Source organism: Vespa mandarinia, chromosome 14, assembly GCF_050613455.1.
Source record: "Vespa mandarinia isolate Hongniang chromosome 14, ASM5061345v1, whole genome shotgun sequence".
Classification (NCBI taxonomy): Eukaryota; Metazoa; Arthropoda; class Insecta; order Hymenoptera; family Vespidae; genus Vespa; species Vespa mandarinia.
The window spans coordinates 2,760,001-2,786,311 of NC_140823.1; the positions used below are offsets into that span (position 1 = coordinate 2,760,001).

The window sequence follows — 26,311 nt, forward strand, 5'->3', positions numbered from 1 at the left end:
AATGTGTCTATTGGATATTGCATTTGATAATAAATATATATTATATATATATATATATATATTCGATCGAAATCTCATATTTGACACGGTCAACGTTATTGACGTATTTCTTATTACTTTTAATAATTAATTCATAATTATTAATATATAATCACGATTACATTTGTAATATTAAACTTTCAATAATTCGTTAATACGTAATAATTAAGAAGATTATCATTTAGAATTAGTTATAAAATATCATATCTTTTATAAAGTAGTTGGATATTTGAAGAAATTCCTTTTGCAATAATTTTTTTTTCGAATTAATCTAAATCATCGTTGTTATCTGTTCGAAATTAATTTTCGACAAGGAGAAAGCAAAAATAGCAGTTAACAATGATCCTATACACCACAGACCCCTTTGCAATACCTAAAGTGTAAATTATTGTTAAGTATATTTCAAATTATTGTTAATTACTATTTATAATACATAGTATATATATAAATATATGTAATACATGTAGTATAGTATATTTATATTATATACTATATATTATATATAGATAGTATTATACACACATATATGTACATATGTATGTATGTATATGTAAACGTACCTTATCTTGCCATTTTTTATTAGCAATACATTCTTGAAAACTCATACGAGTAAAATGTACCGTACTATAAAGTGGTATCCAAGTATTCGGAATTAATTTATGTAAAATATTATCGAGACGTCGACGGAAAGCGAAAGACTTTTTTGTTACTAAATGCCTCATCTACAATTATATGTAATAAGTGTATACCTTTTTTATAGGTAAGATTATTAAAATCATTTACCTCTATATAATTATACATTGCTAAGTCACATATTGCCTCTGCATCGTTACATCGAAGTTCCGAAAAATTTGAAAGGACTTCATTTAAATTCGAATTGTATTTTTCCATTAGATTATCCAGTAATAGAATATCCTCGAATCCCTGTTAAATTAAAATTATGATGATAAAGGAGCATAAAGTAATTATAATATAATGGTCAATTATAAATTTGTATAATAATATGAATAATGTTGTAATTTGTAATATTGTTTATCTAAATAATTTATTATAACAATTTACTATTATTATTATTATCAATAATTTATTATAATAATTTACTATTAATAATAATGATATTAATAGGTATGTTAATAACAATAATAATATTATACTATTAATAGCATTATTAATATAACATAATTCTATTTTATATTCAGTATTGTTCATTGAAAATTCAATACTATATTATTGTTGTTATACTAATGTGTTAATTAATTCGTTATATATATATATATAAATATATAATATTAAATATTATATAAAATATTAAAGATACCAACATTAATTCTAGACAAACGCTATATTATTATCGTTATTTTAGTATCGTTTAATTAATTACTTGTAATTTTTTTTTTTTTTTTTTAATATAAAAATATTGAAAATCCCCAAAACATTATTACTATTAGTAAAAACAATAATAATACCATACGCTTACAGCGTTCATTCCTTGAGCATAAAATGGTACCATAGCATGAGCGGCATCTCCAACCAAAATAGCCGCTTTACCCATGTGAAATGGTTTACACTGTGAATATTAATATATTAACGTATCAATATGAATTTATAATAAATAATATAAATAAGAAAAATATTCTACATATGTATGCTTATGTATGTATATACGTATAAAAATACCTTAATCGATATTAAAGTTTTCGGATTTCTTTCGAAATAATTTTTTATTAATTTTTCCTCGCCGATCAATTCTAAAAAATCTGGAAATTGTTCCGTATAAAATGTTATCAAACTTTCCGACGTTTTCAATTTGTTTAAAGTTTTAAAAGGTGCGAAGAGATTAGCGGTAAAACTGTGATCCTCGTTTGGCAATGCTATCATCATAAAGTCATCTCTTGGCCAAATATGAAGATGATTTTTGCTCATTGAAAACTTATTAACAATAATAACAATTTATTATTATTACATTTTAATTTAACAAAAGTAACGATAACAATAATAATAATAATCATTAGTATTATTATATATAATAATCATAACATGTTGATCGACATTATATTACATTTCAATAAATATTCGATCGGAAAGAAAATTGATTAATATATAATATTTAATAATAATTTATATCATCACCTCATTATTTTTTCCAGGTGGAATAAATAATTCGATGTATCCATGTTCTATGTATGTCTGACTGCAATTAAAAAGTGGCCTTTTCATAAAGATCTTACGTATCGTAGAATAAGCTCCATCTGCTCCGATTATTAAATCAACATTTACTTCTTCCGTCGTATGATTTTTCATACTACAATATATATGTATATACATATATATATATATATATATATATATATATATATATAAATAATATAATAACATTGATTGAATATACGATTATACATATACGTACTTCAAAATTGTTAATTTTCCTTGATCGATATCAGCATCAACGATTTTTGAATTAAAGTAAAGTTTTACTTCCGGATACTTTTCTGCAGCTAGATTAAAAAAACAAAAAAAAAAAAAAGAAAAAGAAACAGAAAAAAACAAAAAAAAAATACAGATTATACATTATACATAAGTATCTAAAATATTTCATTTATTTTTAAAACCAATGATATACATATATATATATATATATATATATATATACATATATATGCAATGTAAGAAGACTACGTTTCATGGATGAAAGTAACTTGATACGTTTGAATTCTTGTGGCTTCTCGCGCTACCAGGCTATCGAATGTTCGAGACAATTTTTTAATCTTAAACATCTCAGGTTCGCCGTGTTGTTTCACATAAAAAGTTCATGCAAAAAAAAATACACTTGTATAGCCATTACATATATATATATATATATATATATATATATATATATATATATATATTCTTCATATTTTAAAAATATTTATATATATATTTATATATCAATAATAATAATAATATATATACACTACAGTAATACTTTATCATTATATTAATTTATTTTTTAAATACTATATTAATAATAATAATAATAATAATAATTATAATATGTTAATATTAATGAGTACTTTTTAAAAATAGGAAAAAGATGAAAACTGAAAATAGAAAAAGAAAAGAAATAATAGTAACTCACCGTTGAGTAAAACTTCATTGAGATATTGTCTGTTTACAGAATAAATGCACTGAAAAAAAAAAAAAGGAAAGGACGATCAGTATAAATATTTAAAGAACACAATGTCTGGAAAACGATTCGTAGGAGTGGTAGGTTAAATCAAGTATACGGATATCGAAGATTGAAGAAAAAAAGAAAAAAAAAAAGAAGAAGAAGGAGAAGAAAGAAAGAAAAAGAAAAAGAAATAGAACAACAAAAAAGATGCTTACATTTCCCTTGACACTGTCATAAATCATTTCTTTCAATTGGCCATTTTTACCATGTAACATTCTACCTATCATAGCTATACCGTGTTGTTTAACAAGAGCATCCTCAAGACCTATAGCTCTTAAAGCTTCTCGTCCACGTGTTGATAAAGCTAAATCTATACTCTGACCCATTAATTTCTCTTTCCGTACATCTGTAAGATACATATATGTATGTATATATATATATATATATATAAATGTATATATAAATTTACTAGAATTATTTGATTACTTGCTAAAAATTGCTATGTAAAAGTTTTTGTTTTTATTGAATCGGCCAATAAGTAATATTAGTAAAAAAAAAAAAATATATATATATATATATATTTATACATACTAGTTATTATAATACTAATAGGACATTAATTTAATAATATGAAATAATAAAGAAAAGAAGAAATAAAATAAGCGAAGAAACGAAAAAATTAAATTATTATAATACTGTAGTAATTATTAAATATATTATTAATAGTATCAGTTAAATTATATTATTATTTTTATTATTATTATTATTATTATTATTATTATTATTATTATTATTATTATTATTATTATTATTGAGACATTGCAAACCGATTAAATATCAATATCATTGAAAGCTTGAATTCCGAAACTCACTTATTTGCCTTTGAAAAATCTATAGTTAAAGAAAATAGATCGAACGATGATAAATGCAATACACACGTCGATGTGTAAGATATGCATCCATATAGATAAAAAAAAATCCTGCAATGTCGTGAGATATTGCAGGGATATAAGCGATAGACTTTGAAAATCTTGCATTATCATGATACCGGCTTACAATGTGTTAACGAGTTACCAAGACTATTCAATGACATAATAAAATAACTGGCATTTTTTTTTCTTTCTTTCTTCTTCTTCTTTTCTTTAATTAGATATTAAATACTAAAAACGTTGAGCCAAGTAAATATTTGAATTTGTTTTATTTTACTTTTTTATTACCTGAACGATATTCGTAAACAGAAACGGAGTGTCCTCGTTTGGCAAAGTAACAAGCAGCTAAAGATCCTACCTGATAATATTATTGTTAAAAGATTATTCATAATAATAGCAATAATAATAATAATAACAATAATAATAAAAAAAAGAAAAAAAAAAAGAAACATAGAAATGAAACGTCTGATCACTTTGTTCCAACGAAATTACGTTAAATGTGTAAAAATATTCTTTTTCTTTTTTCTTTTCAGATCTGATTTTATATTAATATTATATACGTACCAATCCACCACCGACTATACCGACGTGTAACTCATGCTTACTGTCCGCCATGGTATCCTCTAGTTCACTGAAACCCTTCTGTTTCACTGCACTTGCTTTAACTATACTCTTAAACCTTACATGTATACTACATGACAACTCCCTCCATCACTTTCTAAGTAGATCACTGGTTGAACTGTTGATGCTTTACTACAGTCAAAAAAAAAAAAACAAAAAAGAATATATATATATATATATATGTATCGTCCGATTATATTTATCATCTTAATTATAAAAAACAATATAAGATAAGATTCTTATTTCTTTTCTTTTTTCTTTTTTAATAATAAATTTTATTTATCATTTATACGTATGCGCTACTTCGTACGCTTTATTTCAAATACAATCATTTTCAATGGAAAATCTTATTAAATCATTTGTAATATAATAAATGTCGATAAATTATTTTTTGAACGAGTGAGAGAGAGAGAAAGAGAACACAAAAATTCGATCTTTAAATCGTCCCCGCCCACCACTCGCTCCGCCCCGCCTGGTTTAAGTGATAAAAAGAAGAATTCGTGATAACATTGAAGAAAATCCTTTTAAATACAACAAATTGAATAATTCTATCAGTCATAGATGTATCTCAAAATATATGAATAGTTAAATAAATATATATGTATATATATTTATATTGTATACAGGGTGTTCCTGTCTATATTGATTAGACATCTTAAAATATCTTGCTTATTTTTTTACGTTAAAAAAAAAAGAAAAAAAAAAGAAGATAAAGGAAAGAAAAAATCCTGTCAAAAGGAAAAACATTATTCTGCTTTCTGAGATAGCAAATATTTTGATAGGCAAGAGAATTTTCTCAAAGTCATGCTTTTTCGAGATCTCAAGGTTATCACCGTTAAGATCATCTCAAATGTGTTTTACACACTTTAAAAAATTTACACTCGTCTTTGCTTCGTTTGTGAATAATAATCATAATAATCATTTATCATTATTATTATTATCATTATTATTATTATTATTATTATTATTATTATTATTATTATTATTATTATTATGTTGATTTTGATTAGAATAATCATCTCGTATATTTTCCTTTCGAAGGAGATACGAAATTAATATTGATTGAATGAAAGTATGAAAAAAAAAAAGAAAAAAGAAAAAAGAAAAAAAAAGAAGAAAAAAAGAAACGTGAATGATCTTTTCGAAAATAGAAATGTAATCATTGAAGCGAATACATGTTTCTTCTATCAGACATTTACTCTTCGATTATCTACAAATCTACGTTACATTTAGTGTACCGCGAAAAGGCACATATGTAGGTATGTGTGAATATTCGTGACCTTGGTTTATTTACGGGAAGACATGCGAGATGTAGATGTACGTATGTATCTATGTATCTATGTTGTGTAGCAGAAATGGAGACGTAGAATAATATCGGCGCCAATCGAGATATAAGATTAACATCTACTTTAAACACGATCTTTCCTATCTCTTCTTCTTCTTTATTTCTTTTTTCTTTTTTTGGTTAATTTCTTTTTTTCTTTCTTTTGGTTAATTTCTTTATTTCCTTTTTTTCTTTTCTTTTCTTTTTCTCCTTCATCGAAATTAAATAATAATCTTTATAGTTCCATGATTACTCAGTTAGGTTCTCTCAAGTGTTAAAAAGCTCATGCCTTCTTCTTTTCCTTCCAACATTTTTTTCTTATTTATTTATTTTTTTTTTCTTTCTTTCTTTCTTTTCTTTTTTTTTCTTCCATCGCTCCCAGCCCCCTCCCGCTACCTCCCGTCCCCTCCCTCCTCGCCCACCCATCCAACAACGATTTGTATACACGTATCTATGTAACTAAATTCACGTACGTATGTATTTTTAGGACCATTGAAGAAGAAGAAGAAGAAGAAGAAGAAGAAGAAGAAGAAGAAGAAGAAGAAGAAGAAGAAGAAGAAGAAGAAGAAGAAGAAGAGGATACGCTTGAAGGGCATACGGAGTCAACTCCATTAATATTATCTTTTGTGTTTTCATTCTACTTCTTTCCTTTTTTCTTTTTTTCCGATTTAAAAAAGAAAACTTTTATGAAGAAAAACTATCGTCAATTTACAATACTCTTGCGAACAGCCATTTTTTTTTTTATTTTATTTTATTTTTTCTTTTTTTTTTTCCATTATTTCGTCGATAATACGAATTACTTATACGTACGTACGTACGTTACGTCGATCAGTATTTTTTCTTTCTATTTTTTTTCTTTCTTCCTTTTTTTTACTTTTTTTTTGTTTAACATTTACATTAATCAATCAATACAACTTAATAATACATGTCAGCGTTTCATTCATTTTTATAATATTACACATATGTAATTTATATATATATATATATATATATATATATATATATGTAAATTGTTGATGGTATCTTAAATTATTTTATAAATAAACGCAAAAATATCATCATCAGCATCGTCATCATCATCATTATTATTATTATTATTATTATTATTATTATTATTATTATTATTATTATTATTATTATTATTATTATTATTATCTTTATTATAATAATGAAATTTTTTTTTTTATTGTATTCATAATTAACAAAATAATAGAGTATGTTAGAACAATAGGAATGAATTAATTAAAAATCTAAATTTAATATTAGAATTAATATTGTTAATTCATTAAACTAATAATATAAAGCTAGCTTTTTCTTTATACATCCCTCTACCTTTCTCTCTCTCTCTCTCTCTCTCTCATTGTCATTAATAATCAATATAAATTTATCTAAAGTTTTGAATTTATAACAATAAGAACTTGATTCTTTCGAAAAGGATAAAGAGAATAATGTTTCTTCTTCATACAGAAATAAATTCGTACGGGAGAAGAAATAACAAACGAAATTTAGTTTACGATAATGTTCGATTTATCTAAACTATAATAATTGGCACGATTTTCGACAAGTCCAGGAAAAAAGAATCAGAAAGAGAGAGAGAGAGAGAGAGAGAGAGAGAGAGAGAGAGAGAGAGAGAGAGAGAGAGAGAGAGAGAGAGAGAGAGAGAGGGAGAGAGAGAGAGAGAGAGAGAGAGAGAGGGATAGAGAGGAGTGGAGAATTCCAGAGGGATTTATCCTATATATACACGCACATATATGTGTGTACATATGTATATATAATAGCTTAAGGCACGTATACACTATGCACGTATTACACAAGCTTTTGGATTTAGATCTCCTAAATTATCTAATCACTAATACGTAAAACACGATTTTTCTGATGATTATAATTGTTTGATCAATTAAATAATCATTTTAACACGATACAACAATTATAATTTGCGTTGATAAATATAATTAACTTTATTTAATATAATATAACTTTTACATTTTTATTGTTGTTATTATTATTCTTATTATTATTATTATTTTTTTGTTTTCCCTTTAACAATGACATTTTATAGTTTCCCACCATTTCTATTAATTATTTTAACGTCGTTTAATAATTAATTTCGTTTAATAAATCCTCTTCGTATCGTTCGTTTTGTGTAAAAAGAATTTAATATAAAAAAAAAAAAAAAAAAAAAAAAGAATTACGTTAAAGAAAAAAAAAATAGAATCTTTTGTCGTAAAACAAGAGATCAATATAATCTTATCGATCGTTATAGATCTAAATGTTTAATAACGAATAAAAAGAAATTATTCGTTTTATACGTTTACTACTTATACATTTGGCACATTGTATAGATTTAATTTTTAGCAATATCTAATTGTTACAACGTTTTTTTGAGAATTTTAAATCAAAAGTGATAACACATTTGCACATTGTTCAAGACGTACACTTCAAAATGTTTTTCATCCAAGATCGATTGTCAAATGATGGACGGTACGATCTATAATGACACAACGGTAGTATATAATAAAAAAAGAAATAAGAAAACAAAAAAAAAAGAAAAAAGAAAAGAAAGAAAAGAATAATCCATCGTTCGAAACGTTAATTACATCGTCGAATTACATCGTCGAATTACATCGTCGAATAAAAATTTTTAAGTGAATCTTGAGCTATTAAATATATCTATATTTGTATATAATTATATATAATCATAGGTGTATATAATTAATATATAATTGTATTCGAAACAAATACGTGGATGAATTATTTATCTTGAAATAGATCTTCGATCGACCGATTTAAATTTTTTGATATATATATATATATATATATATATATATATATATATATATATATATATATAATCATATATGGATGTATTACCAAGATAAAAAAAGGCACAGCCAATTTGTAAAATAACTTTTTACTTTTGTCTTTTTGGTTTTTTTTTCTTTTTCTCCTTTTCAAAAAATAAAATCGATCAAAAGTCCATTTCGTAACACTTATTAAAATTATCCTAATGGTCTTTGCTTTTTTCTTTTTTTTTCAAACAGGATCGAATAATAGTAATAATAATAATAATAATAATAATAATAATAATAATAATAATAATAATAATAATAATAATAATAATAATAATAATAATAAATATTAATACGATTAATTTTCGAAAAGAAAATCATTTTATATACGTTTCTCTCTCTCTCTCTGTCTCTTGCTATGTAAGATAAATTATATTACAAAATATATAAGGATATTCGTGAAAATTATCGTATATAATATTATCATTTAATTAAATTGAAATAATTAATTTTACAAAGGTAAGAATCATAATTATTAAATGTAGGTATCATAATTACTAAACTAAAGAATTTTTAGAATTTTTAATATTATCAATTAAATTCCCTGTACATTGGATAATTTTCTTTTTATAAATTTCTCCCATACATTTTGAAATCATAAAATTTCTTTTTTTCTTTTTTCTTTTATGCGTTGCTGACTATTTTATATATATATATATATATATATATATATATATATATATATATATATATATATTGAACACTATTAAAAACAGGTAGAAAAAGATTTCATATCAAATGTAATTGGCTAATTGATTCCATTACAAATCTTTTCAATGTAATCTTTGAATTGTATTATATCGTTTTTATTCAATCGAGTCTCAATTAATCGTCACGAATATTCATACAAATTTACGAGTAGAGAAAAAAGAAAAGGTAACAAATGAAAGAAAAAAAGACAAAAAAAAAAAAAAATTAAAAAAAAGAAGAAAAATAATAATAATAAAAATTAAAAAAGAAGAAAAAAATTTAACAATAAGAATACATATCATTAGCTATTTAATCTTTATTCGCTTCGATTCTTTTCTTATCTAGATATACTGTATATTAACACTACAATTGTTCTCTGCGAACATTTTATAAGCCAGTGCAAATGATTGCTTATCTTGGTCATATACGAAAAGCTTACTCGGCGTTCAGGATCAAATAGTTCATTGTAATATACATATATATAAATACATACATACATATATATATATATATATGTACGTATGTATGTATGTATGTATGTATGTATATGCTATATAAGTATATAGGATTTACTATATTAAGGCCTGCCAGAAAAATTGGATTTAATTTTCGCTTTATATGACTCTTTTTTACAAATAATCTTAATATATTATTTAACAATTTTCTTTTTTTTATTGTTGCAATCATTATTATTATCATTATTATTATCATTATTATTATTATTATTATTATTATTATTATTATTATTATTATTATTTGAATTACGTGTAACGCATTGCGAGCAAGCTCTCTTTCAAATGATTTTATTTATTGCTTTATTTATTTATTTATTTATTTATTTATTTATTTATTTATCTCGACATTTTGTTCATCTTCATTTAATATTCCATAGGTCTTTCTTTTGGCAAATATGTTTATGGTCCAGGTAGTCACGATTTAGGCTCATCTTATGCGATCTATTGCATTTTTCTTCATCTTTTTATTCATCTGCTTCTTCTTTAAAAGAAATAATCATACGCAATAATTGAAATCATAAGGCTTATTAATTAATTATTTATTTACTCGCACAATCTCATTTAAATTTTATTCTCCATTTGGTTTTTCTGTTCTTTTCTTTCTTTCTTTTTTTTTTCTTTTTTGCTTAATCTTTCAGAAAATATTCATACTATGCAGTGGCAGATGATTATATTCTGTATATATATATATTCTTTTTTTCTTCATACATATATATATATATATATATATATATATATATATATATATATATGTATCAACCAATTAGAGATCATGAAAGTGATATAAAGTTATTTCGAGAATATTTATTAAACGACATATTGTTTGTCAGACATTATTTTCCTTGTTTATTTTTATTTTAATTTTATAATTTTATAATTACAAGTTTTAAGAGAATTATATGATCAAAGAATAAATATACATAATTACTTTTTTCTCTTTCTCTCTCTCTCTCTCTCTCTCTCTTTTCTTCTCCTTTTTTCCGTTTGCATTTATGGAGAATAAATTTTAAGTAAAATTTTATGATAAAGCGAAAGAAATTATTCTTCACGGATAAATAAATATACGCGTATAAATAAATTTACTTTTTTTGCTGGTCGTATCATTAGAGAAAAATAATTTTTTAAACAATGTAAAAATAAAAATATATATATATATGACTTAAATCACTTTCATAATCACTCATTCATATATTTTATATATATATACATACATATATATATATATATATATATATATATATATATATATATATATATATAACAGATTTTATAACGGGAGTTTTCAATAACTCGAGATGGTATTATACGACTACACACATTGCAGACGATATATATATATAATATATAATATATAATATATAATATATAATATATATATTAATATTATTATTAATATAACAATGACACTCTTTTAATAATTCAACTTGGTCTATTCTCTTTCATTCGTGTCCTATTATATATAATTATACAAATAAGTGACGTTTAATTCGACACTTTCAACAAATTACAACATTCTTTTTCAGAAAAACCCATGACAAATTTTATTTGTTTTAATCTACTTACACATACACACACACACACACACATCTTACGTATCATTTTATTATTTCCTCAATTTATCTTTTCCTCTCTCTCCCTCTCTCTCTCTTTCCATCTATTCTTTTCCTAACAGCTTACAAAATATAATAATTTTATATAATTTCTCATTAACGTGCTATAGATTTAATATATATAAAATCAAAAGAGGTATACTCGTTAAACGAAGCAACGAATTCTAAATTTTACAAATTTCCTTTCGAGATTATTATTGTTTATTATTCTAATACGCTGGCCTTGTATATTAACATTAATTTATTTCTAATCCAATGAATGAAATATTTTGAATTTATTCATTGAACACAATGTCTATTGACAATTGATCGTAAATATCTTACTGAAATTTATTCATTAAACAAAATATCAATAATAATAATAATAGTAATAATAATAATAATACTAATAATAATAATAATAATAATAATAATAATAATAATAATAATAATAATAATAATAATAATAATAAAATATCAATATAAATATGTAATCAGAAAATAAACTAAAACAATGAGAATGTTTTCCTTTTCGTTTATTTTTATTTATTAAAAAAAAAAAAAAAAAAAAAAAAAATAAATAAATAAATAAATAAAATAAAAAAAATAAACGGAAGAACAACGATAGAAAAATAATCGAGATAATTCTTATATGAAAATTTTAACACTGTCATTCTTACTAATCCATTCTCATTTTCTCACGATGATTAACGATTACGATAACGAGAATATTAATTATTATTGGTGTTTTGGCAGCCGATATATTTCGTTTTAGGCGAATGAGAAATTCTTTCGAATTTTTGTGATCAAAAAATACACGCACACGCACACGCACACGCACACGCACACGTAAATGTACGTACGCACATATACACACACACACATACACACACACATGCATAGCGTAAGTTGCAAATTGATCCTACAACTGTCGGACAATTTATTGCATATATATTTCTGTAGAAGAAAATAAAAAAAAAAAGAGAAAAAAATTCTACACACGAACTATTCAATCTCATTTGAATTTCTAATAATCTAAGGTGACATCACATTGCAAAAGAAGAAAAAGAAGAAGAAGAAGAAGAAGGAAAAGAAGGATAAAAAAAAAAAGATAAATATGTGTATTACGTGCATTACATACGGATTTCAAATTAGCAAAAAATGTATTTAAATCGCGCTGATTTAATCCGACGTGTTAAAAAATAATTTTTAATCGTACAAGTTTTTTCTTCTTTTTTTTTTTTTCTTTCTTGCGGCGAGCATGAGTGGGGGTGAGTTCTCCTTCTTTTTTGCTTGTTTTTTCTTTTTTTTTTCTTTTTGTTTCTTTTTTCTTTTGCATTTGTGCACCAATGGCAGTTGCAGGGTCAAGTTAGGATTTTTAAATCACGACTATGATCCAGCTCCAATTAATGTTAGATCTATATCGAATATAGATCAGTCATATTAAGAAGACTTCCTTGTTTTTTTTTCTTTTCCTTTTTTTTTTTTTTTTGGTTTTTCTTCTCTCTCTGAGGGAGTTGGAATTTTTTTGATCGCGTCGACGTACTACAGCCATTTTGAAAAATTCGCGGCTTCGTTCGTTCGTTTGTTTATTTGTTTATTTATTTGTTAATTTATTCATCTGTCAGTCTGTCTGTTTCGCTCCTTTCTTTTTTTACTTTTCACTTTTGACATTTGTACATTAAAAAAAAAAAAAAAAAAAAAAAAGAAATGAATAAAAGGCCGTAGAATTTTTCAAATTGCCCTAGTATTCACATAGGTATATAATATTTTTGCTTCCTCGAAGTATATTTTTTATTTTATTTTATTTTATTTTTTTTTACTTTTATTTATTTATTTATTTATTTATTATTATTATTTTTTTTTTGTATATCCTACGAAGCTATCAGCGAGATTTTTTGTTTTCCATTCGACATCGACGTCCTTTTCGTTTAAGGCGTTTCTTTTTTTCTTTCTTTCTTTCTTTCTTTCTTACGTTGGAAGAATGAACGATAAGAGAGATACGAGATCATCCGTTTGGAAAACGAAGAAAAAAAAAAAAAAAAAAAAAAAAAAAGAAAAACAAGAAATTTTACGTGCCCCATTAATCGAATAACGTGCCTGATTATGATAAACTCTTTGTTTGAATAGAGCAATCACAACAATGGCAGCACACGTTTTTTCTTTGCTAGTTTTTTTTTTCTTCCTTTTTTAATTGTTTGTTCCTTCTCTTTCTTTCCTTCCTTCCTTCGAGACAACCTTTCTTGATAATCGCATATATACGTTCTTTCAATTTTCCTTGTATCATTTCGCTTTAGTTATTTCTCCTCGATGAGTTACGTTCGCGACGATGTTTCTACTTCGGAGAATTGATCTGGCGTGTAATACCTCAGGCCATTTATCTGTAAATAAATAACAAATTATAAATTATAAATGTCATTGAATGATTTATTAAAATATCGATTTGATATCATTATAAATGTTCGAATTTATTTATACATACTAATATCATTATATTATAATTTATTTCACGTACGAATTATTACTTGACAAACCAATAATGATTGATATTGCACGTTGAAAAAATTTGCGATATTTTTTATTCCTCGTTGTTTCTCAACGCAATATCTTATTAAAACGTTATAATAATAATAATAATAATAATAATAATAATAATAATAATAATAATAATAATAATAATAATAAAATAAAAAATAAAAAATTAGGAAATATTTCGTTCAATTTTACTACTACGAAGAAAATGATTGGTAACAATTTTCAAGAAAATAATTAATAATTTTTGGATCGATGATAATTAATGTCGTTTAAATAATGATTATACATTATTGATATCATCGAAGATAAAAAAAATATCGGTTTCAATCTTTCTTCTTCTTCTTCTTCTTCTTTTCTTTTATTTTCTTTTTTTTTTTTTTTTCTTTTTTTACCGTCATATCATATTCCGTAATGTAAGCTGGAATTTCTAATTGATCAGGTGCCATAACTTCGTAGAGATATTCAACACCAGGTAAATTATGAACTTTCTGTTTGATCGCTGGTGCCATAAACGTCGTGAACCACCACGTCATCATCTACAAAATAACAAAATAACAAAATAACAAAAAAAAAAAAAAAAAGAAAAAAAAAACAATAAAAAGAGAGTTAAAAATAAATTATTAACATTTTATTTTTAATATTTTGTTTCTACTACGAACAAGATGAATTACTCACTTTAGTCCAGAAAGTAGGATGAATGATATAAAATTGCTTAAGATTTTTTTTATACCTAAAACAAACAAACAAACATATATATACATATATGTATATATACATATTAGAAACAATATATATCACTAATAATATTTCTATTATTAATACATGGTCGATCATTGTTGTTACGGTTATGCACGATGCACAATTCACTTGTATACATCTTATGCGATTGTCAATGTACATATATATATACAAAATCGTGTAAGTCAATGTCATTCAATAATATACTTTTGTAATTGACTTTGATATTAACAATTTTAAGAAAAATTTGACATTAAGATTAATATTTCTTGACAATGATTTCTATTCGATCAACCGATCAACAATGTTCGTTAAATGGATAATAGAAAAATAAATAAAGAGAAAAAAAATAAGAAGAAAGAAAAAAGGAAAGTAGACATTCTTTTTTTTTTTGTAATCTTACTTGTAAGGAAGCACATTGTAGACTTCACGTAGCCATTGTAAGCTAGGATAATTGCTGCTTGTGGTCAACGTGTGAAAGTATGCGATCACATAATCACCTTTCACGATTGGATCCAATAATTGAATGACATATAGTAAAGCCTGTAAAGAAAGAAAGATGGTAAGAAAAAATGAATTAAAATAAGAAAAATATTTATTCAAGATAAAATTAAAGAATGATTAATTTAATGGAGCTTTTAAAACATAATTGCGTGCACGTTCAAGAGAAAAATTAATTTAATGCATAAACACATCTGATAAATGTAATACAATCTATTGATCTATAGTATAGATCAATAGATCAAAGTGCTAAATGTAAGAGAAAATTATTTTTATAATGTTCCGTTATTAGATATTAAAGAATAAAAATTAAAAATTAAAAATTAAAAATAAAAAAACTAAAAAAATAAACAGAAAAAGAAAAAGTAAAAGAATGAACGATTTTTCCAAAAATCATTCATCTGTCCTTTAAATGAATTTAATCTGTCAAATTTTAGATTGAGATATTATAAAATATTTTAATTCTTGTCGATTACTATTATGAATTTATATCAATTGATTAATTCTTATTATTAATGCAATAACGTAATTAAACATTCAAAGGACGTGTTGTTTTTTCTATTTCTTTTATTTATTTATTTATTGATTTATTGATTTATTCTTTTATATTATTCATCTAATCTTAATCGTACTGACGATTGTATTGTCGCACAAAAAAAAAAAAAAGAAAAAGAAAAATAAAATAAATAAAAAGAAATATTGAAAGTGCCCTTTGCTATAAGGCAGCAACCTCATTCAGAGCAATGGATTCTTTTTAATAAATAAATAAATAAATAAATAAATAAATAAATAAATAAATAAGATTTGTCGATTTTTGATCTATCGTTACAGATATTAGAAAAAAAAAAAAAGAAAATAAAATAAAATAAAATAAAATAAAAATAAAAAAAAAAAAAAAAAGAAAAGTAAACGAAACGAAAAAAATCAAAGAGAAGGAAATAAATAAATAAGGTGCTAAAATAAAAATGATTGAATGAATGAATAAATGAATGAAAAAGAAAACGAGGAAGAGGAAAAGAGGAAAAAAAAAAAAGAGGAAAGAAGTGTAGTTCAGTGGACAGATACGCTTGAAATAAGGAGGCCGCTCGATTCAGGAGGTTTTTTTTTTTTTTTCTTTTTTCCTCTAGACGTTCTATTTCTGGGTATATACATATTGATTTGCTACAGTGACGCGCAGTAACTACCAAGAGAAAAGAGGGCTGCGACTAAGCAAACTTTTCTAAGGCGTGGTAAGCAACACAACGACTGAGAAATCTCTAAACGAGATAATACAATTCGAACTCTTAATTGATCTCACGGTATTATTGAAGTTCATATATGAAAGAAAAAAAAAAAAAAAAAAAAAAAAAGAATTTGAATGAATTATTGAAAGAACAAAAATAATAATTATTTAATTATATATATATATATATATATATATATATTATAATAATTATTAGTATAGTTGTCATGTTATATTAATTATATAGTTACACTAGTATATAATAATATAACAAGTACTCATTTAAGTATATATAAATATTATACATATATAATATTAAAATAACTAAAGTATCCCAGAAATATTTAGTCTTAGAAAAAAAAAAAAAATAAAATATATATATATATATAAAGAAGTAAATAAATAAATAATTATGAATCAAAGAATCAATTCGAACGTGATATATATAATACTTTAATTATTTTTATATTAATATTTACAAAATACATTATATCTTTTGTCTACAAATTTCAAAAGAAGAAAGAAAAAGAAAAATGGAAATAAATAAATAAAAATTATGAATCAAAAAATCGATTTAAATGTGATAAAATGGTAAAAAGAGAGAGAGAAACAAAAATGAAGTTTTATCATTACCTTGTCCAAGTTAATCTTTGTAGCTGGGAACCATTTGCCAACGAACACTACTACTGGCCTTCCTTGACGATCTACACCACTTTGATAAAGGCAACCAATTCCGGAAACCTCAGTAAGATCTTCCGTTTTTGCTCTTCTCAAAAGTCTCTCGTACCTGTATGAAAAGAGGAAGAAAAAAAAAGAAAAAGTAAATAAATAATTAAAGATAGATAAATACAATAAATAAATGAGAAGTATTACTAATCTTAAGCTGTTATTATTCTCTTTTTTTTCTTTCTTTCTTTCTTTCTTTCTTTCTTTTTTTATGCGTACTATTATAACGACAATCTTGTCGAAAATTCATCACTTCGGGTCTGTCGAGTAAAACTTACTTTTTCATTATTCATTTATTTAGAAAAAAAACAAGAAAAATGAAACTATATCGTTAGGTCAAACGAAACAAGGTCATTTTATAATTCTTAAAAAGGAACAATAAAAAAAAAAAAACTCCCCCCACTGTCGGCAGATTCATTTTATTTTTGTTCAAAATTTTGATATTGGAATTATTAAAATTGCGAAAGAAAAAAAATAAACAAAGAGGACAAAAAAGGAAAACAAAAAAAAAAAAATGATCATTTCTAAATTTTTCATTTTGTAAATTATCAACGTCAATATACAATTATTATCATTGTAAAAACAAGTAATGATCTCTCATTAAATTACCAGACAAGGATGACAATTATATATCTTTATTTTAATTATCATTAAACCTACTTTAAAACTTACGCGCTTAAATGTATCGAAAAAAAAAAAAAATAAATAAATAAATCTGATGAAAATTATTATCCCTAAATGATCGTCGTAAAATATAAACAAATTAAAAATATAATCAATCGTACGAACGAAAGGATTTTTTATTTTTTTTCAAAAATGAGTTTAACAACAGTTCTCTTTGTTAAAATGTTACATACTTTTGTTAGAAAAAGAAACAAAAAACAAAAAACAAAAAAGAAGAAAATTTTATTCAAATTAATGGAAAATATTATGGTAGAGAATAATTAATCTTACGAGGTACGAATTTTCTCTGAAATGATTACAAAATATTATCAAAGTCTTTGACGTAACAATGAAAGCCGTAAATATTTCGTATTCGTGACAGGATTATTGTGTATCACGTAAGTCGTTGCATACTTTTCAAAAAAAGAAACGACAAAAAGATAAAGTTCTAGCGAATCATTGTATTAGCTGCAATCATTTTAATAAATGTCAAATTGAAAACATTCAAACGTATATTCAATCTGTAAAATAATATCGAATGTAATAAATTAATTCAATTTGTTTATATTTATTGTTATGTACATATGAAAATAAAACACAATAAAATAAAATAATATCTATAGCAATTTAAATTTTTATATACAGGATGGAGGAGTAAATTTTTTCGATTTTTCGAAAAAATTCCAAAAGAATCAAACTTGATTTTTTTCCATTCTTCTTTTTTTTTTTTATTTTTTTCGTTAATCATAAAATTTCTTCTTGATCGTAAAATTTTCTGTAAAAACAAAAATACACAACGAAATAATATTCTTCCTTTTCTTTTTTTCCTTTAGGAAATAATTAAACGTATTCGTAAAATAGAAAATATTTCTTGATAAATCATATTTTCTAAAATTTTTGAACCTTTAGATAATTATTACAAAATTATTAAAAACGATGAGGAAAGAATGGAAAAGATTTTTTTTTAATTTATTTAACTTCAAAAATTAAAATTTATTTCATGATAGAGCAAAATGATGTTCAATGTGAGATGTGTTTGAGTATAAAAAAAAAAAAAAAAAGAAAAAAAAAATTGATTTTGCAAGACGAATCTTTAACTATGATCCCAGTTGATTCAACGCTGTAATTATTCCAATTACTAATTATGTACAAGTTAGATCAAGTTATGAGAATTGTACGAATAATGTTCCTTTTTTTTTTCTTTTCGTCTTAATTTTTTTCTTTTCTTTTTTTCATTTTCTTTACGCGATAAAGTCCATCGAAAAGAAGAATACTTCGAAAAAAGAAAAAAAAAAGAAAAAAAAACACAAGCAAAAAATAACGGAAGTAGAGTATCATTGTGTGTACTTTAATTACTGAAACAATTAATGTTCCACTACACGTGATACATTTGATTTTCATTTCCTGATCCACACCTATATATATATATATATATATATATATATATATATATATATATATATATATACATATATTTATTTATTTAGTTTTTGTAGTTTCTAAAAAAAATTATTTAATATAGATGCAATGATAAACTAGATACCAAATATATATATATATATATATATATATATATATATATATATATATATACATATATATTAAGTAATAGTTAGTTTAAAATTCTAAAATCTATAGAAAGCATGGATATATCCTGTTCTGATAAATATTTAATACAATCTATATACTTTTGCTCTACTTGAACCATTTACCTTGTTTTATATACATACAAAAAAAAAAATATATATATATAAAGCATAGGTATCTATGTTCCTTTACATGAAATGTAAGACGCATCAAGTAGGTCGTAGAGAAGAGAAGTATGTACAATGCCATAATTGCATATAAAGCAAACGTATTATTGTTTAACATGGTATTAACTTACACATACGAAACTTATCGAATCGTTCTGACGAATATTTACATTTTCATTCAAGGTAATTTCGTGTTCTTCCTTCGTTTTTTTTTTTATTTTTATTTTTTTTTTTTTTTTTTTTGATAATCTTCAGTGCGACAACGTTTTTCATATTAACGCGTATTTAATGTTGATCAAGGTGAAATATAATAGCAATGCTTTATCATTTAAAGATTTATTTAACAGTATGTTTATCTTATATGTTAATATTGAAATATTATATATAATTGAAATTGTCAGATATTTCATTGATACCAATAAGTAATGACGAAATAATTATATTTAAATCAATAAATAAATAAATCAACAATGTTACTTTCTTTCCTACTTATTTTTCTTTTTCTTTTTTCTTATTAGAAAATTTCAACATAAAAAAAACTTACTCATCATTATATATTATATTATATTATATTATATTATATTATATTATATTATATTATATTATATTATATTAATTATTTGATTGAACTTTTATACATACCGATAACATATACTATACTTTACAATTTATTGTTATATTATTCCGCATTGTATTATTCGTTTAGATATAAAATATTAAATGTTTCATAAATATTTTATAAATCAAATCTAATATTGTCGTTTAATATGAACATTAGAATATCGATTATTATTCTAAATTTGCAAATTATATTCTATCGTTTATTTAGATGAGAAAAAAAACGGAGAACGAAAAAAAAAAAGAAAAAAAGAAAAAAAAAAACCAGAATCAAAAATGTCTACACAATTTCTTTTTTGATCAATATCCAATATTATTATCGAATCAGAATACGCAAATTCATTTCTCATTATAAATTCCGATCTCTTATGAAGAATTCAAAATTTCTAAATTTGTAAATCAAATCGATTCGAGTTCACGAATAATTCGATTGATTCGACAAATCTAAAATTAGACGCAGTGTACGTAAACGAGAAATACACAGGGGATATGCGCATGTGTTACGTATTTACGTATCTACATACGTATGTGACGTATACGAACTACCACGAATTTCAATTACACCACATTAGTCATTATAGTCTCTCTCTCTCTCTCTCTCTCTCACTCATTCTTATTTTGAATTATCATTCTCTCTATATTATATACAATTTCTGAAAATTATGATTATTAATATTAAATAATAGAAGCGAAATATATGACCCATTCAAAAATAAACATTATTTGCTAATCATTCGTTCGAATCGAAACGAAAAAAAAAAAAAAAGAAAAAAATAAGAAGGGAGAAAAAAATAATAAAAAGAAAAAAAAAAGAAAAAAAAATTAGAAAGAAAAAGAAAACAAAAAGAAAGAAAGAAAGAAAGAAAGAAAATATCCTTCATATTAATTACACTTATCTTCTGTAATTATATCATCATATTACTTTTCCATATCAATTGTACGTATATCATTTACTTTCTTCCATATACGTCTATATAATGCGACAGAACGCAACTACCAATCGCAAACGTGGTTGATAACGCAGAGAATATCGATTACACCCCCCGTTGCAGAAGTCAAATAATATCTTATCAAATCTTCTAGTCGGATATTATAAAGAATAAGAGAAATTGAACGGAAACGAAAGAAATAAAATACGAAACGAAACAAAACAAGGCAAAACAAACAAACAAACAAATATTCACAATAAAAATGATAATACACATATATATATATATATATATATATATATATATATATATATGTATGTATGTATGTATATAAATATAAGGACGAATAATTTCAAAGGATATTTTTGAAAAATTGTTAAGACAAAAAAAACAATAAATAAATAAATAAATAAATAAAAAAAGAAAAATAAAACGAAGAAGAAATTCCAGCGCAGAGATATAAACACATTCGGAGAATATAATTTCACAAATAATTCGCGTAAACAGCTAAGAAATAATAATAATAATTATAATAATAATAATAATAATAATAATAATAATAATAATAATAATAATAATAATAATAATAATAATAATAATAATAATAATAATAATAATAATAATAGAAGAAATACGAGGAAAACCAAATATTTAAAAGATATGTATATATAAACGAATACAAAAACACGTGCGATTATATCGACACCTAATGTCCGCATTGTGTTTGTGTCCTTGATCCGTGACTCAAAAATTATAAAAGAAAAAAAAAAGAAGAAAAGAAAATGGAGAGAGAGAGAGAGAGAGAGAGAGAGAGAGAAAGTGAGTTTTGTCATTAAAATATCACAGTAACATTCACATAATACGCACCGGTCTTCGTCCTCGATCACATCCACCATGTCAATCATGACCATTTTTTGGTAATACAAAAATCGTTTCTTTTAAAATCTCCCTCTTGCACCACAGTCTCAATAATATATATATATATATATATATATAAATATATATATATATATATCTTCTTACACAATGTCTCTTGTAATATTTTTCTTCGTCGATAATTATATCAAATTTAAAAATGCCTACACACACATAGATACAAACACATATATATAATATATATATATATATCACCACATATGTATATATATATATATATATATATATATATATATATTATAATATAAAATATCGTGTAATATTATATATATAAAAATGTCGTAAAAAATATAAAAATTTTCTAATCTTTTCAATACAAATATATATATATATATATATATATATATATATATATATAAAATAAAAAAAAAAGTGAATAACGAAATAAAAACTCAAGTATTATTTGTTCGATTAATAATAAACACTAATAATTAATAATAATATATAAATCGACGAACGAAGAGAAACACAGATAAATACATAGGTAGGGATAAAAAGAGAGAAAGATAGAGATATAAAGAGAAAGAGTGACAGAGAGAGAGAGAGAGATAGAGAAAGAGAGAGAGAGAGAGAGAAAGAGAAAGTAACGCGGCAATTCCGCGCGACGGTTCGTAACGAACTGAATCGGTTTCGTTGAAAGACGCCGTTGAAATTCACTCCCGTGTGACCGCGACGATCAGAACTACGAGAACGACAACGACAACGACGAACGACGTCGTATCATTTCGTTTCGTTTCGTTTCCTTTCGTTTCCTTTCGTTTCATTTCGTTTCCTTTCGTTTAGTTTCGTTCGTTACTTTGGTGGGCACGCGCTTTTGTCAATAAGCGTCACGGCGCCTGCTCGAGACGTCGTTAACTACATACGTATTTATGTACGTACATACGTGTATATATATATGTTTCTAACGAATGAATGTGTATATAACGATATATATATATATATATATATATATGTATGTATGTATGTATGTATGTATGTATGTATGTACACACATATATATATATGACGTGACGAAAGATACTTGCATGATTCAATATTTGTTTCTGCGGTTTTCTCTCTCTCTCTCTCTCTCTCTCTCTCTCTTTTTTTTTCTTACTTTAAGTAGTGGAGAATAAAGGAATGGGTGATAGAGGTCAGAAGACTAGTCGGTCGGTTTTTCGTTTATCTTTTTCTTTTTTTTTTTTCTAATTCTCTTTTTTTATAATCATTCTACTTTCGGAAGAAGTCCCACGTGTGAGTCAATAATCGATCATACTGTTTCTATTAATTTTTTATTATATCTCTTTCGAGTAATACTTTTTGTCTTCTTTCCTTTCCTTGTGTTTCTTTTTCTTTTACTTTTCTTTTTTTTTTTGTTTCTACGAAAAGCTCTTTTGTTTGTTAATGAGTAAGTTTAAAGTAGGTAAGTTTGAAATAAATATACACTTAAGCATTAACCCAAATTATTAAAAAGAGTAAAGAGCAAGGTGATTGATTGTTTTTTTTTCCTTTCCTTTTTTCAATGACGTTCATCTAAGTACTTTTTGAACCAGTTCTTAGGAACTTTTAATCGATCTAGGAATTTTTGACTCTAACTCCACACACCCTTTCTATTTCTATCTAAACTAATTCTCCCCTTTATTTACTTTTATTTCTTGTAGTAATATTTCATACAACGAGTTTGTTCTAATTCTTTATCAAACTTTCTTCACAGTTCTTATATATATATATATATATATATATATATATATATATATATATATACATATAACTATATATATATGTGTGTGTGTGTGTATATATATATGACTATGTAAATATATGTAAGTTACATTAAGATCAAGACTGAGAATTTTAGGTCAAGGAATTGTTTTCATAAAAACCGGTTTTTAACAAGAATAAAAAATAAAAAATAAATAAAAGAAAAAAGAATAAGAAAGAAAGAAAGAAAGAAAGAAGTCGAGGATAAATAATCCTATTATGATTTACCTTGAAAATTTTAATATTTATAACAAAAAAAAATATATATATATTAAATTCAATAAAAATTCATAATAGTTCGTATTCATATATATATGTTTCTTTTTTTTTTCTTTAAATAACACGTGATATACCTAATTATATTATTTATATTTTTGTATATCCCCCTTCCCCAATCCCTTCTTCTAGCCTCAAAAAAAAAGAAAAAAAGAAAGAAAGAAAAACAAGAGAGATATTTTCAAGAAGAATTTTTAAATAAAACATATATAGAAGAAAGAAATAAAAAGAGAGAAAAAAAAAAAATAAAAATAAAAATAAAATCAAAATTCAAATATCCATAGATATTTGATTTTAATGAAAAATCATTTATGTTAAAGTAGAACGATTTAGGAATAATCCATAGAGATGAGATACTATTATTGACTAGTTGCTTATACGTTCGAGGTCAGAGGGAGTGACCTAACATGAGTTTCAACCTATCATCCTATAGGAACAACTCGAGATGTCCTATTTCTTTTTCCCTCTCTCTCTCTCTTTCTCTTTTTCTCTTTCCATCAATAAAATTCTATCATTATTTATCATGAAGTGACTAATAATATTCGCAAAAAAAGAAAAAGAAAAAAAACAAAAAGACGTAACATACACATAATTGTACATACTCATATCTTCATAGATAAGCAAGGAAAAAGCAAAGGCAAAAAGAAGGAAAAAAAAAAAAAAAAGAAATTAAATTTTCAATAAGAATTGTTAAACAAATAAATGAATGAGTAAATAAATAAATAAATAAAAAAAAAAAAAAAATAAAAGAAAATAAAAAAAATTTATAAAAATAAAAATAAAACCGATAGTCAAATAATAATCATATTTGTTCACGATGAAAATACATTAATATTAAAGTAGAACGATTTACGAATAATCCATAGAGATGAGAGACTATTATTGACTGCTTATACGTTTGAGGTCAGTGGGAGTGACCTAACATGACTTGCCACCTATCCTTTGGGAACAATTCAAAGTGTCCTATTTATCTCTCTCTCTCCTCCTCCCTCCCTTATTCTCTCTCTCTCTCTCTCTCTCTCTCTCTCTCTCTCTCTCTCTCTCTCTCTCTTCTATTTATCCTATTCTTTGAAATGAAATAACCACTCTTATCTTATATCGAGATCGAGGACGTATATGATACAGGAAATGCAAACGTAAGAATACACTTATGCAGCTTGTTTGTATTAAAATTGCTTGCCAAATGTAAACACACTTGAACGTTTTCTTAGTAATCGATGACTCATTGAGAATAATTTAGCTATGAAGATATTAATGTATTAAGAGAATGTGTTAATGGAAACGTAAAAATCAAGATTAGTTATAAGCTTCGTTCTATTAAAACGTTAGATAATATAATATGAACGTTATCGTTTTGTTCACGTTTTTTTTCCCTATCTATGATTAATATGATTAATATGATTAGTATTTTTGATACGTCGTTAATCCTCTATAATCCAAGTTATTGTTTGTTTGTTTACAAAAACAAAAATTATATTATTTATATATATATATATATATATATATATATATATCTATTAATTATATATATTTATTTATATACCATACTTAATATAGATTGTTAATTAATAATTAATTATAATTTGCCATAATGTATTTAATATAGTGTATTATAATTAAACATATAATTTACTCAGTATAATATACTATACTTTGTTTAATTCACAAACATATATATATATATATATATATATATATATATATATATATATATATATATATGTATATATAGTAACAAAATAATTGTTATATTAATAATAGTAATAGATATAATATATTAGTAATAGATAATAGTAATAGATAATATAATATAATAGTAATAGATATAATATATTCAGTATAGTATATTTATTATAATAAAGCTGTAGCATAATATAATTAATATTTATAATTATATTCAAAAGAATAATTTCTTTTTTTTTTTGTTTTATTTTTTATTTTATTTATACTGTACTAATTATAACTT

General features: G+C 23.8%; 2 protein-coding genes across 6 annotated transcripts in view; both read right to left on the reverse strand.

Annotated features, from left to right (window-relative positions):
• Positions 1-4,869, reverse strand: part of cn (Kynurenine 3-monooxygenase cn) — a 6,065-nt gene extending 1,196 nt beyond the window's left edge. The window contains exons 1-11 of one of the 5 annotated variants that reach the window (XM_085661204.1): positions 4,684-4,869; positions 4,408-4,477; positions 3,406-3,596; positions 3,158-3,206; positions 2,447-2,534; positions 2,170-2,230; positions 1,717-1,968; positions 1,517-1,606; positions 823-963; positions 600-761; positions 1-412 (exon numbers count right to left, since the gene is read on the reverse strand). The exon at positions 1-412 is cut by the window's left edge and continues 1,196 nt beyond it. In XM_085661204.1, the coding sequence (XP_085517330.1) occupies positions 311-412; positions 600-761; positions 823-963; positions 1,517-1,606; positions 1,717-1,968; positions 2,170-2,230; positions 2,447-2,534; positions 3,158-3,206; positions 3,406-3,596; positions 4,408-4,477; positions 4,684-4,734 (1,257 nt within the window). In that variant the 5' untranslated portion in view covers positions 4,735-4,869 and the 3' untranslated portion in view covers positions 1-310. Of the gene's footprint in view, positions 413-599; positions 762-822; positions 964-1,516; positions 1,607-1,716; positions 1,969-2,169; positions 2,342-2,446; positions 2,535-3,157; positions 3,207-3,405; positions 3,597-4,407; positions 4,478-4,683 lie in introns of all 5 variants that reach the window. The other 4 variants (XM_035862321.2, XM_085661205.1, XM_035862322.2 and 1 more) reach the window with 4 other exon arrangements.
• An 8,295-nt stretch (positions 4,870-13,164) lies between these two features.
• Positions 13,165-26,311, reverse strand: part of Gdap2 (ganglioside induced differentiation associated protein 2) — a 34,384-nt gene continuing 21,237 nt past the window's right edge. The window contains exons 9-13 of the mRNA XM_035862081.2: positions 17,337-17,490; positions 15,384-15,523; positions 14,918-14,972; positions 14,635-14,778; positions 13,165-14,088 (exon numbers count right to left, since the gene is read on the reverse strand). Of these exons, the coding sequence (XP_035717974.1) occupies positions 14,023-14,088; positions 14,635-14,778; positions 14,918-14,972; positions 15,384-15,523; positions 17,337-17,490 (559 nt within the window). The 3' untranslated portion in view covers positions 13,165-14,022. The remainder of the gene's footprint in view (positions 14,089-14,634; positions 14,779-14,917; positions 14,973-15,383; positions 15,524-17,336; positions 17,491-26,311) is intronic.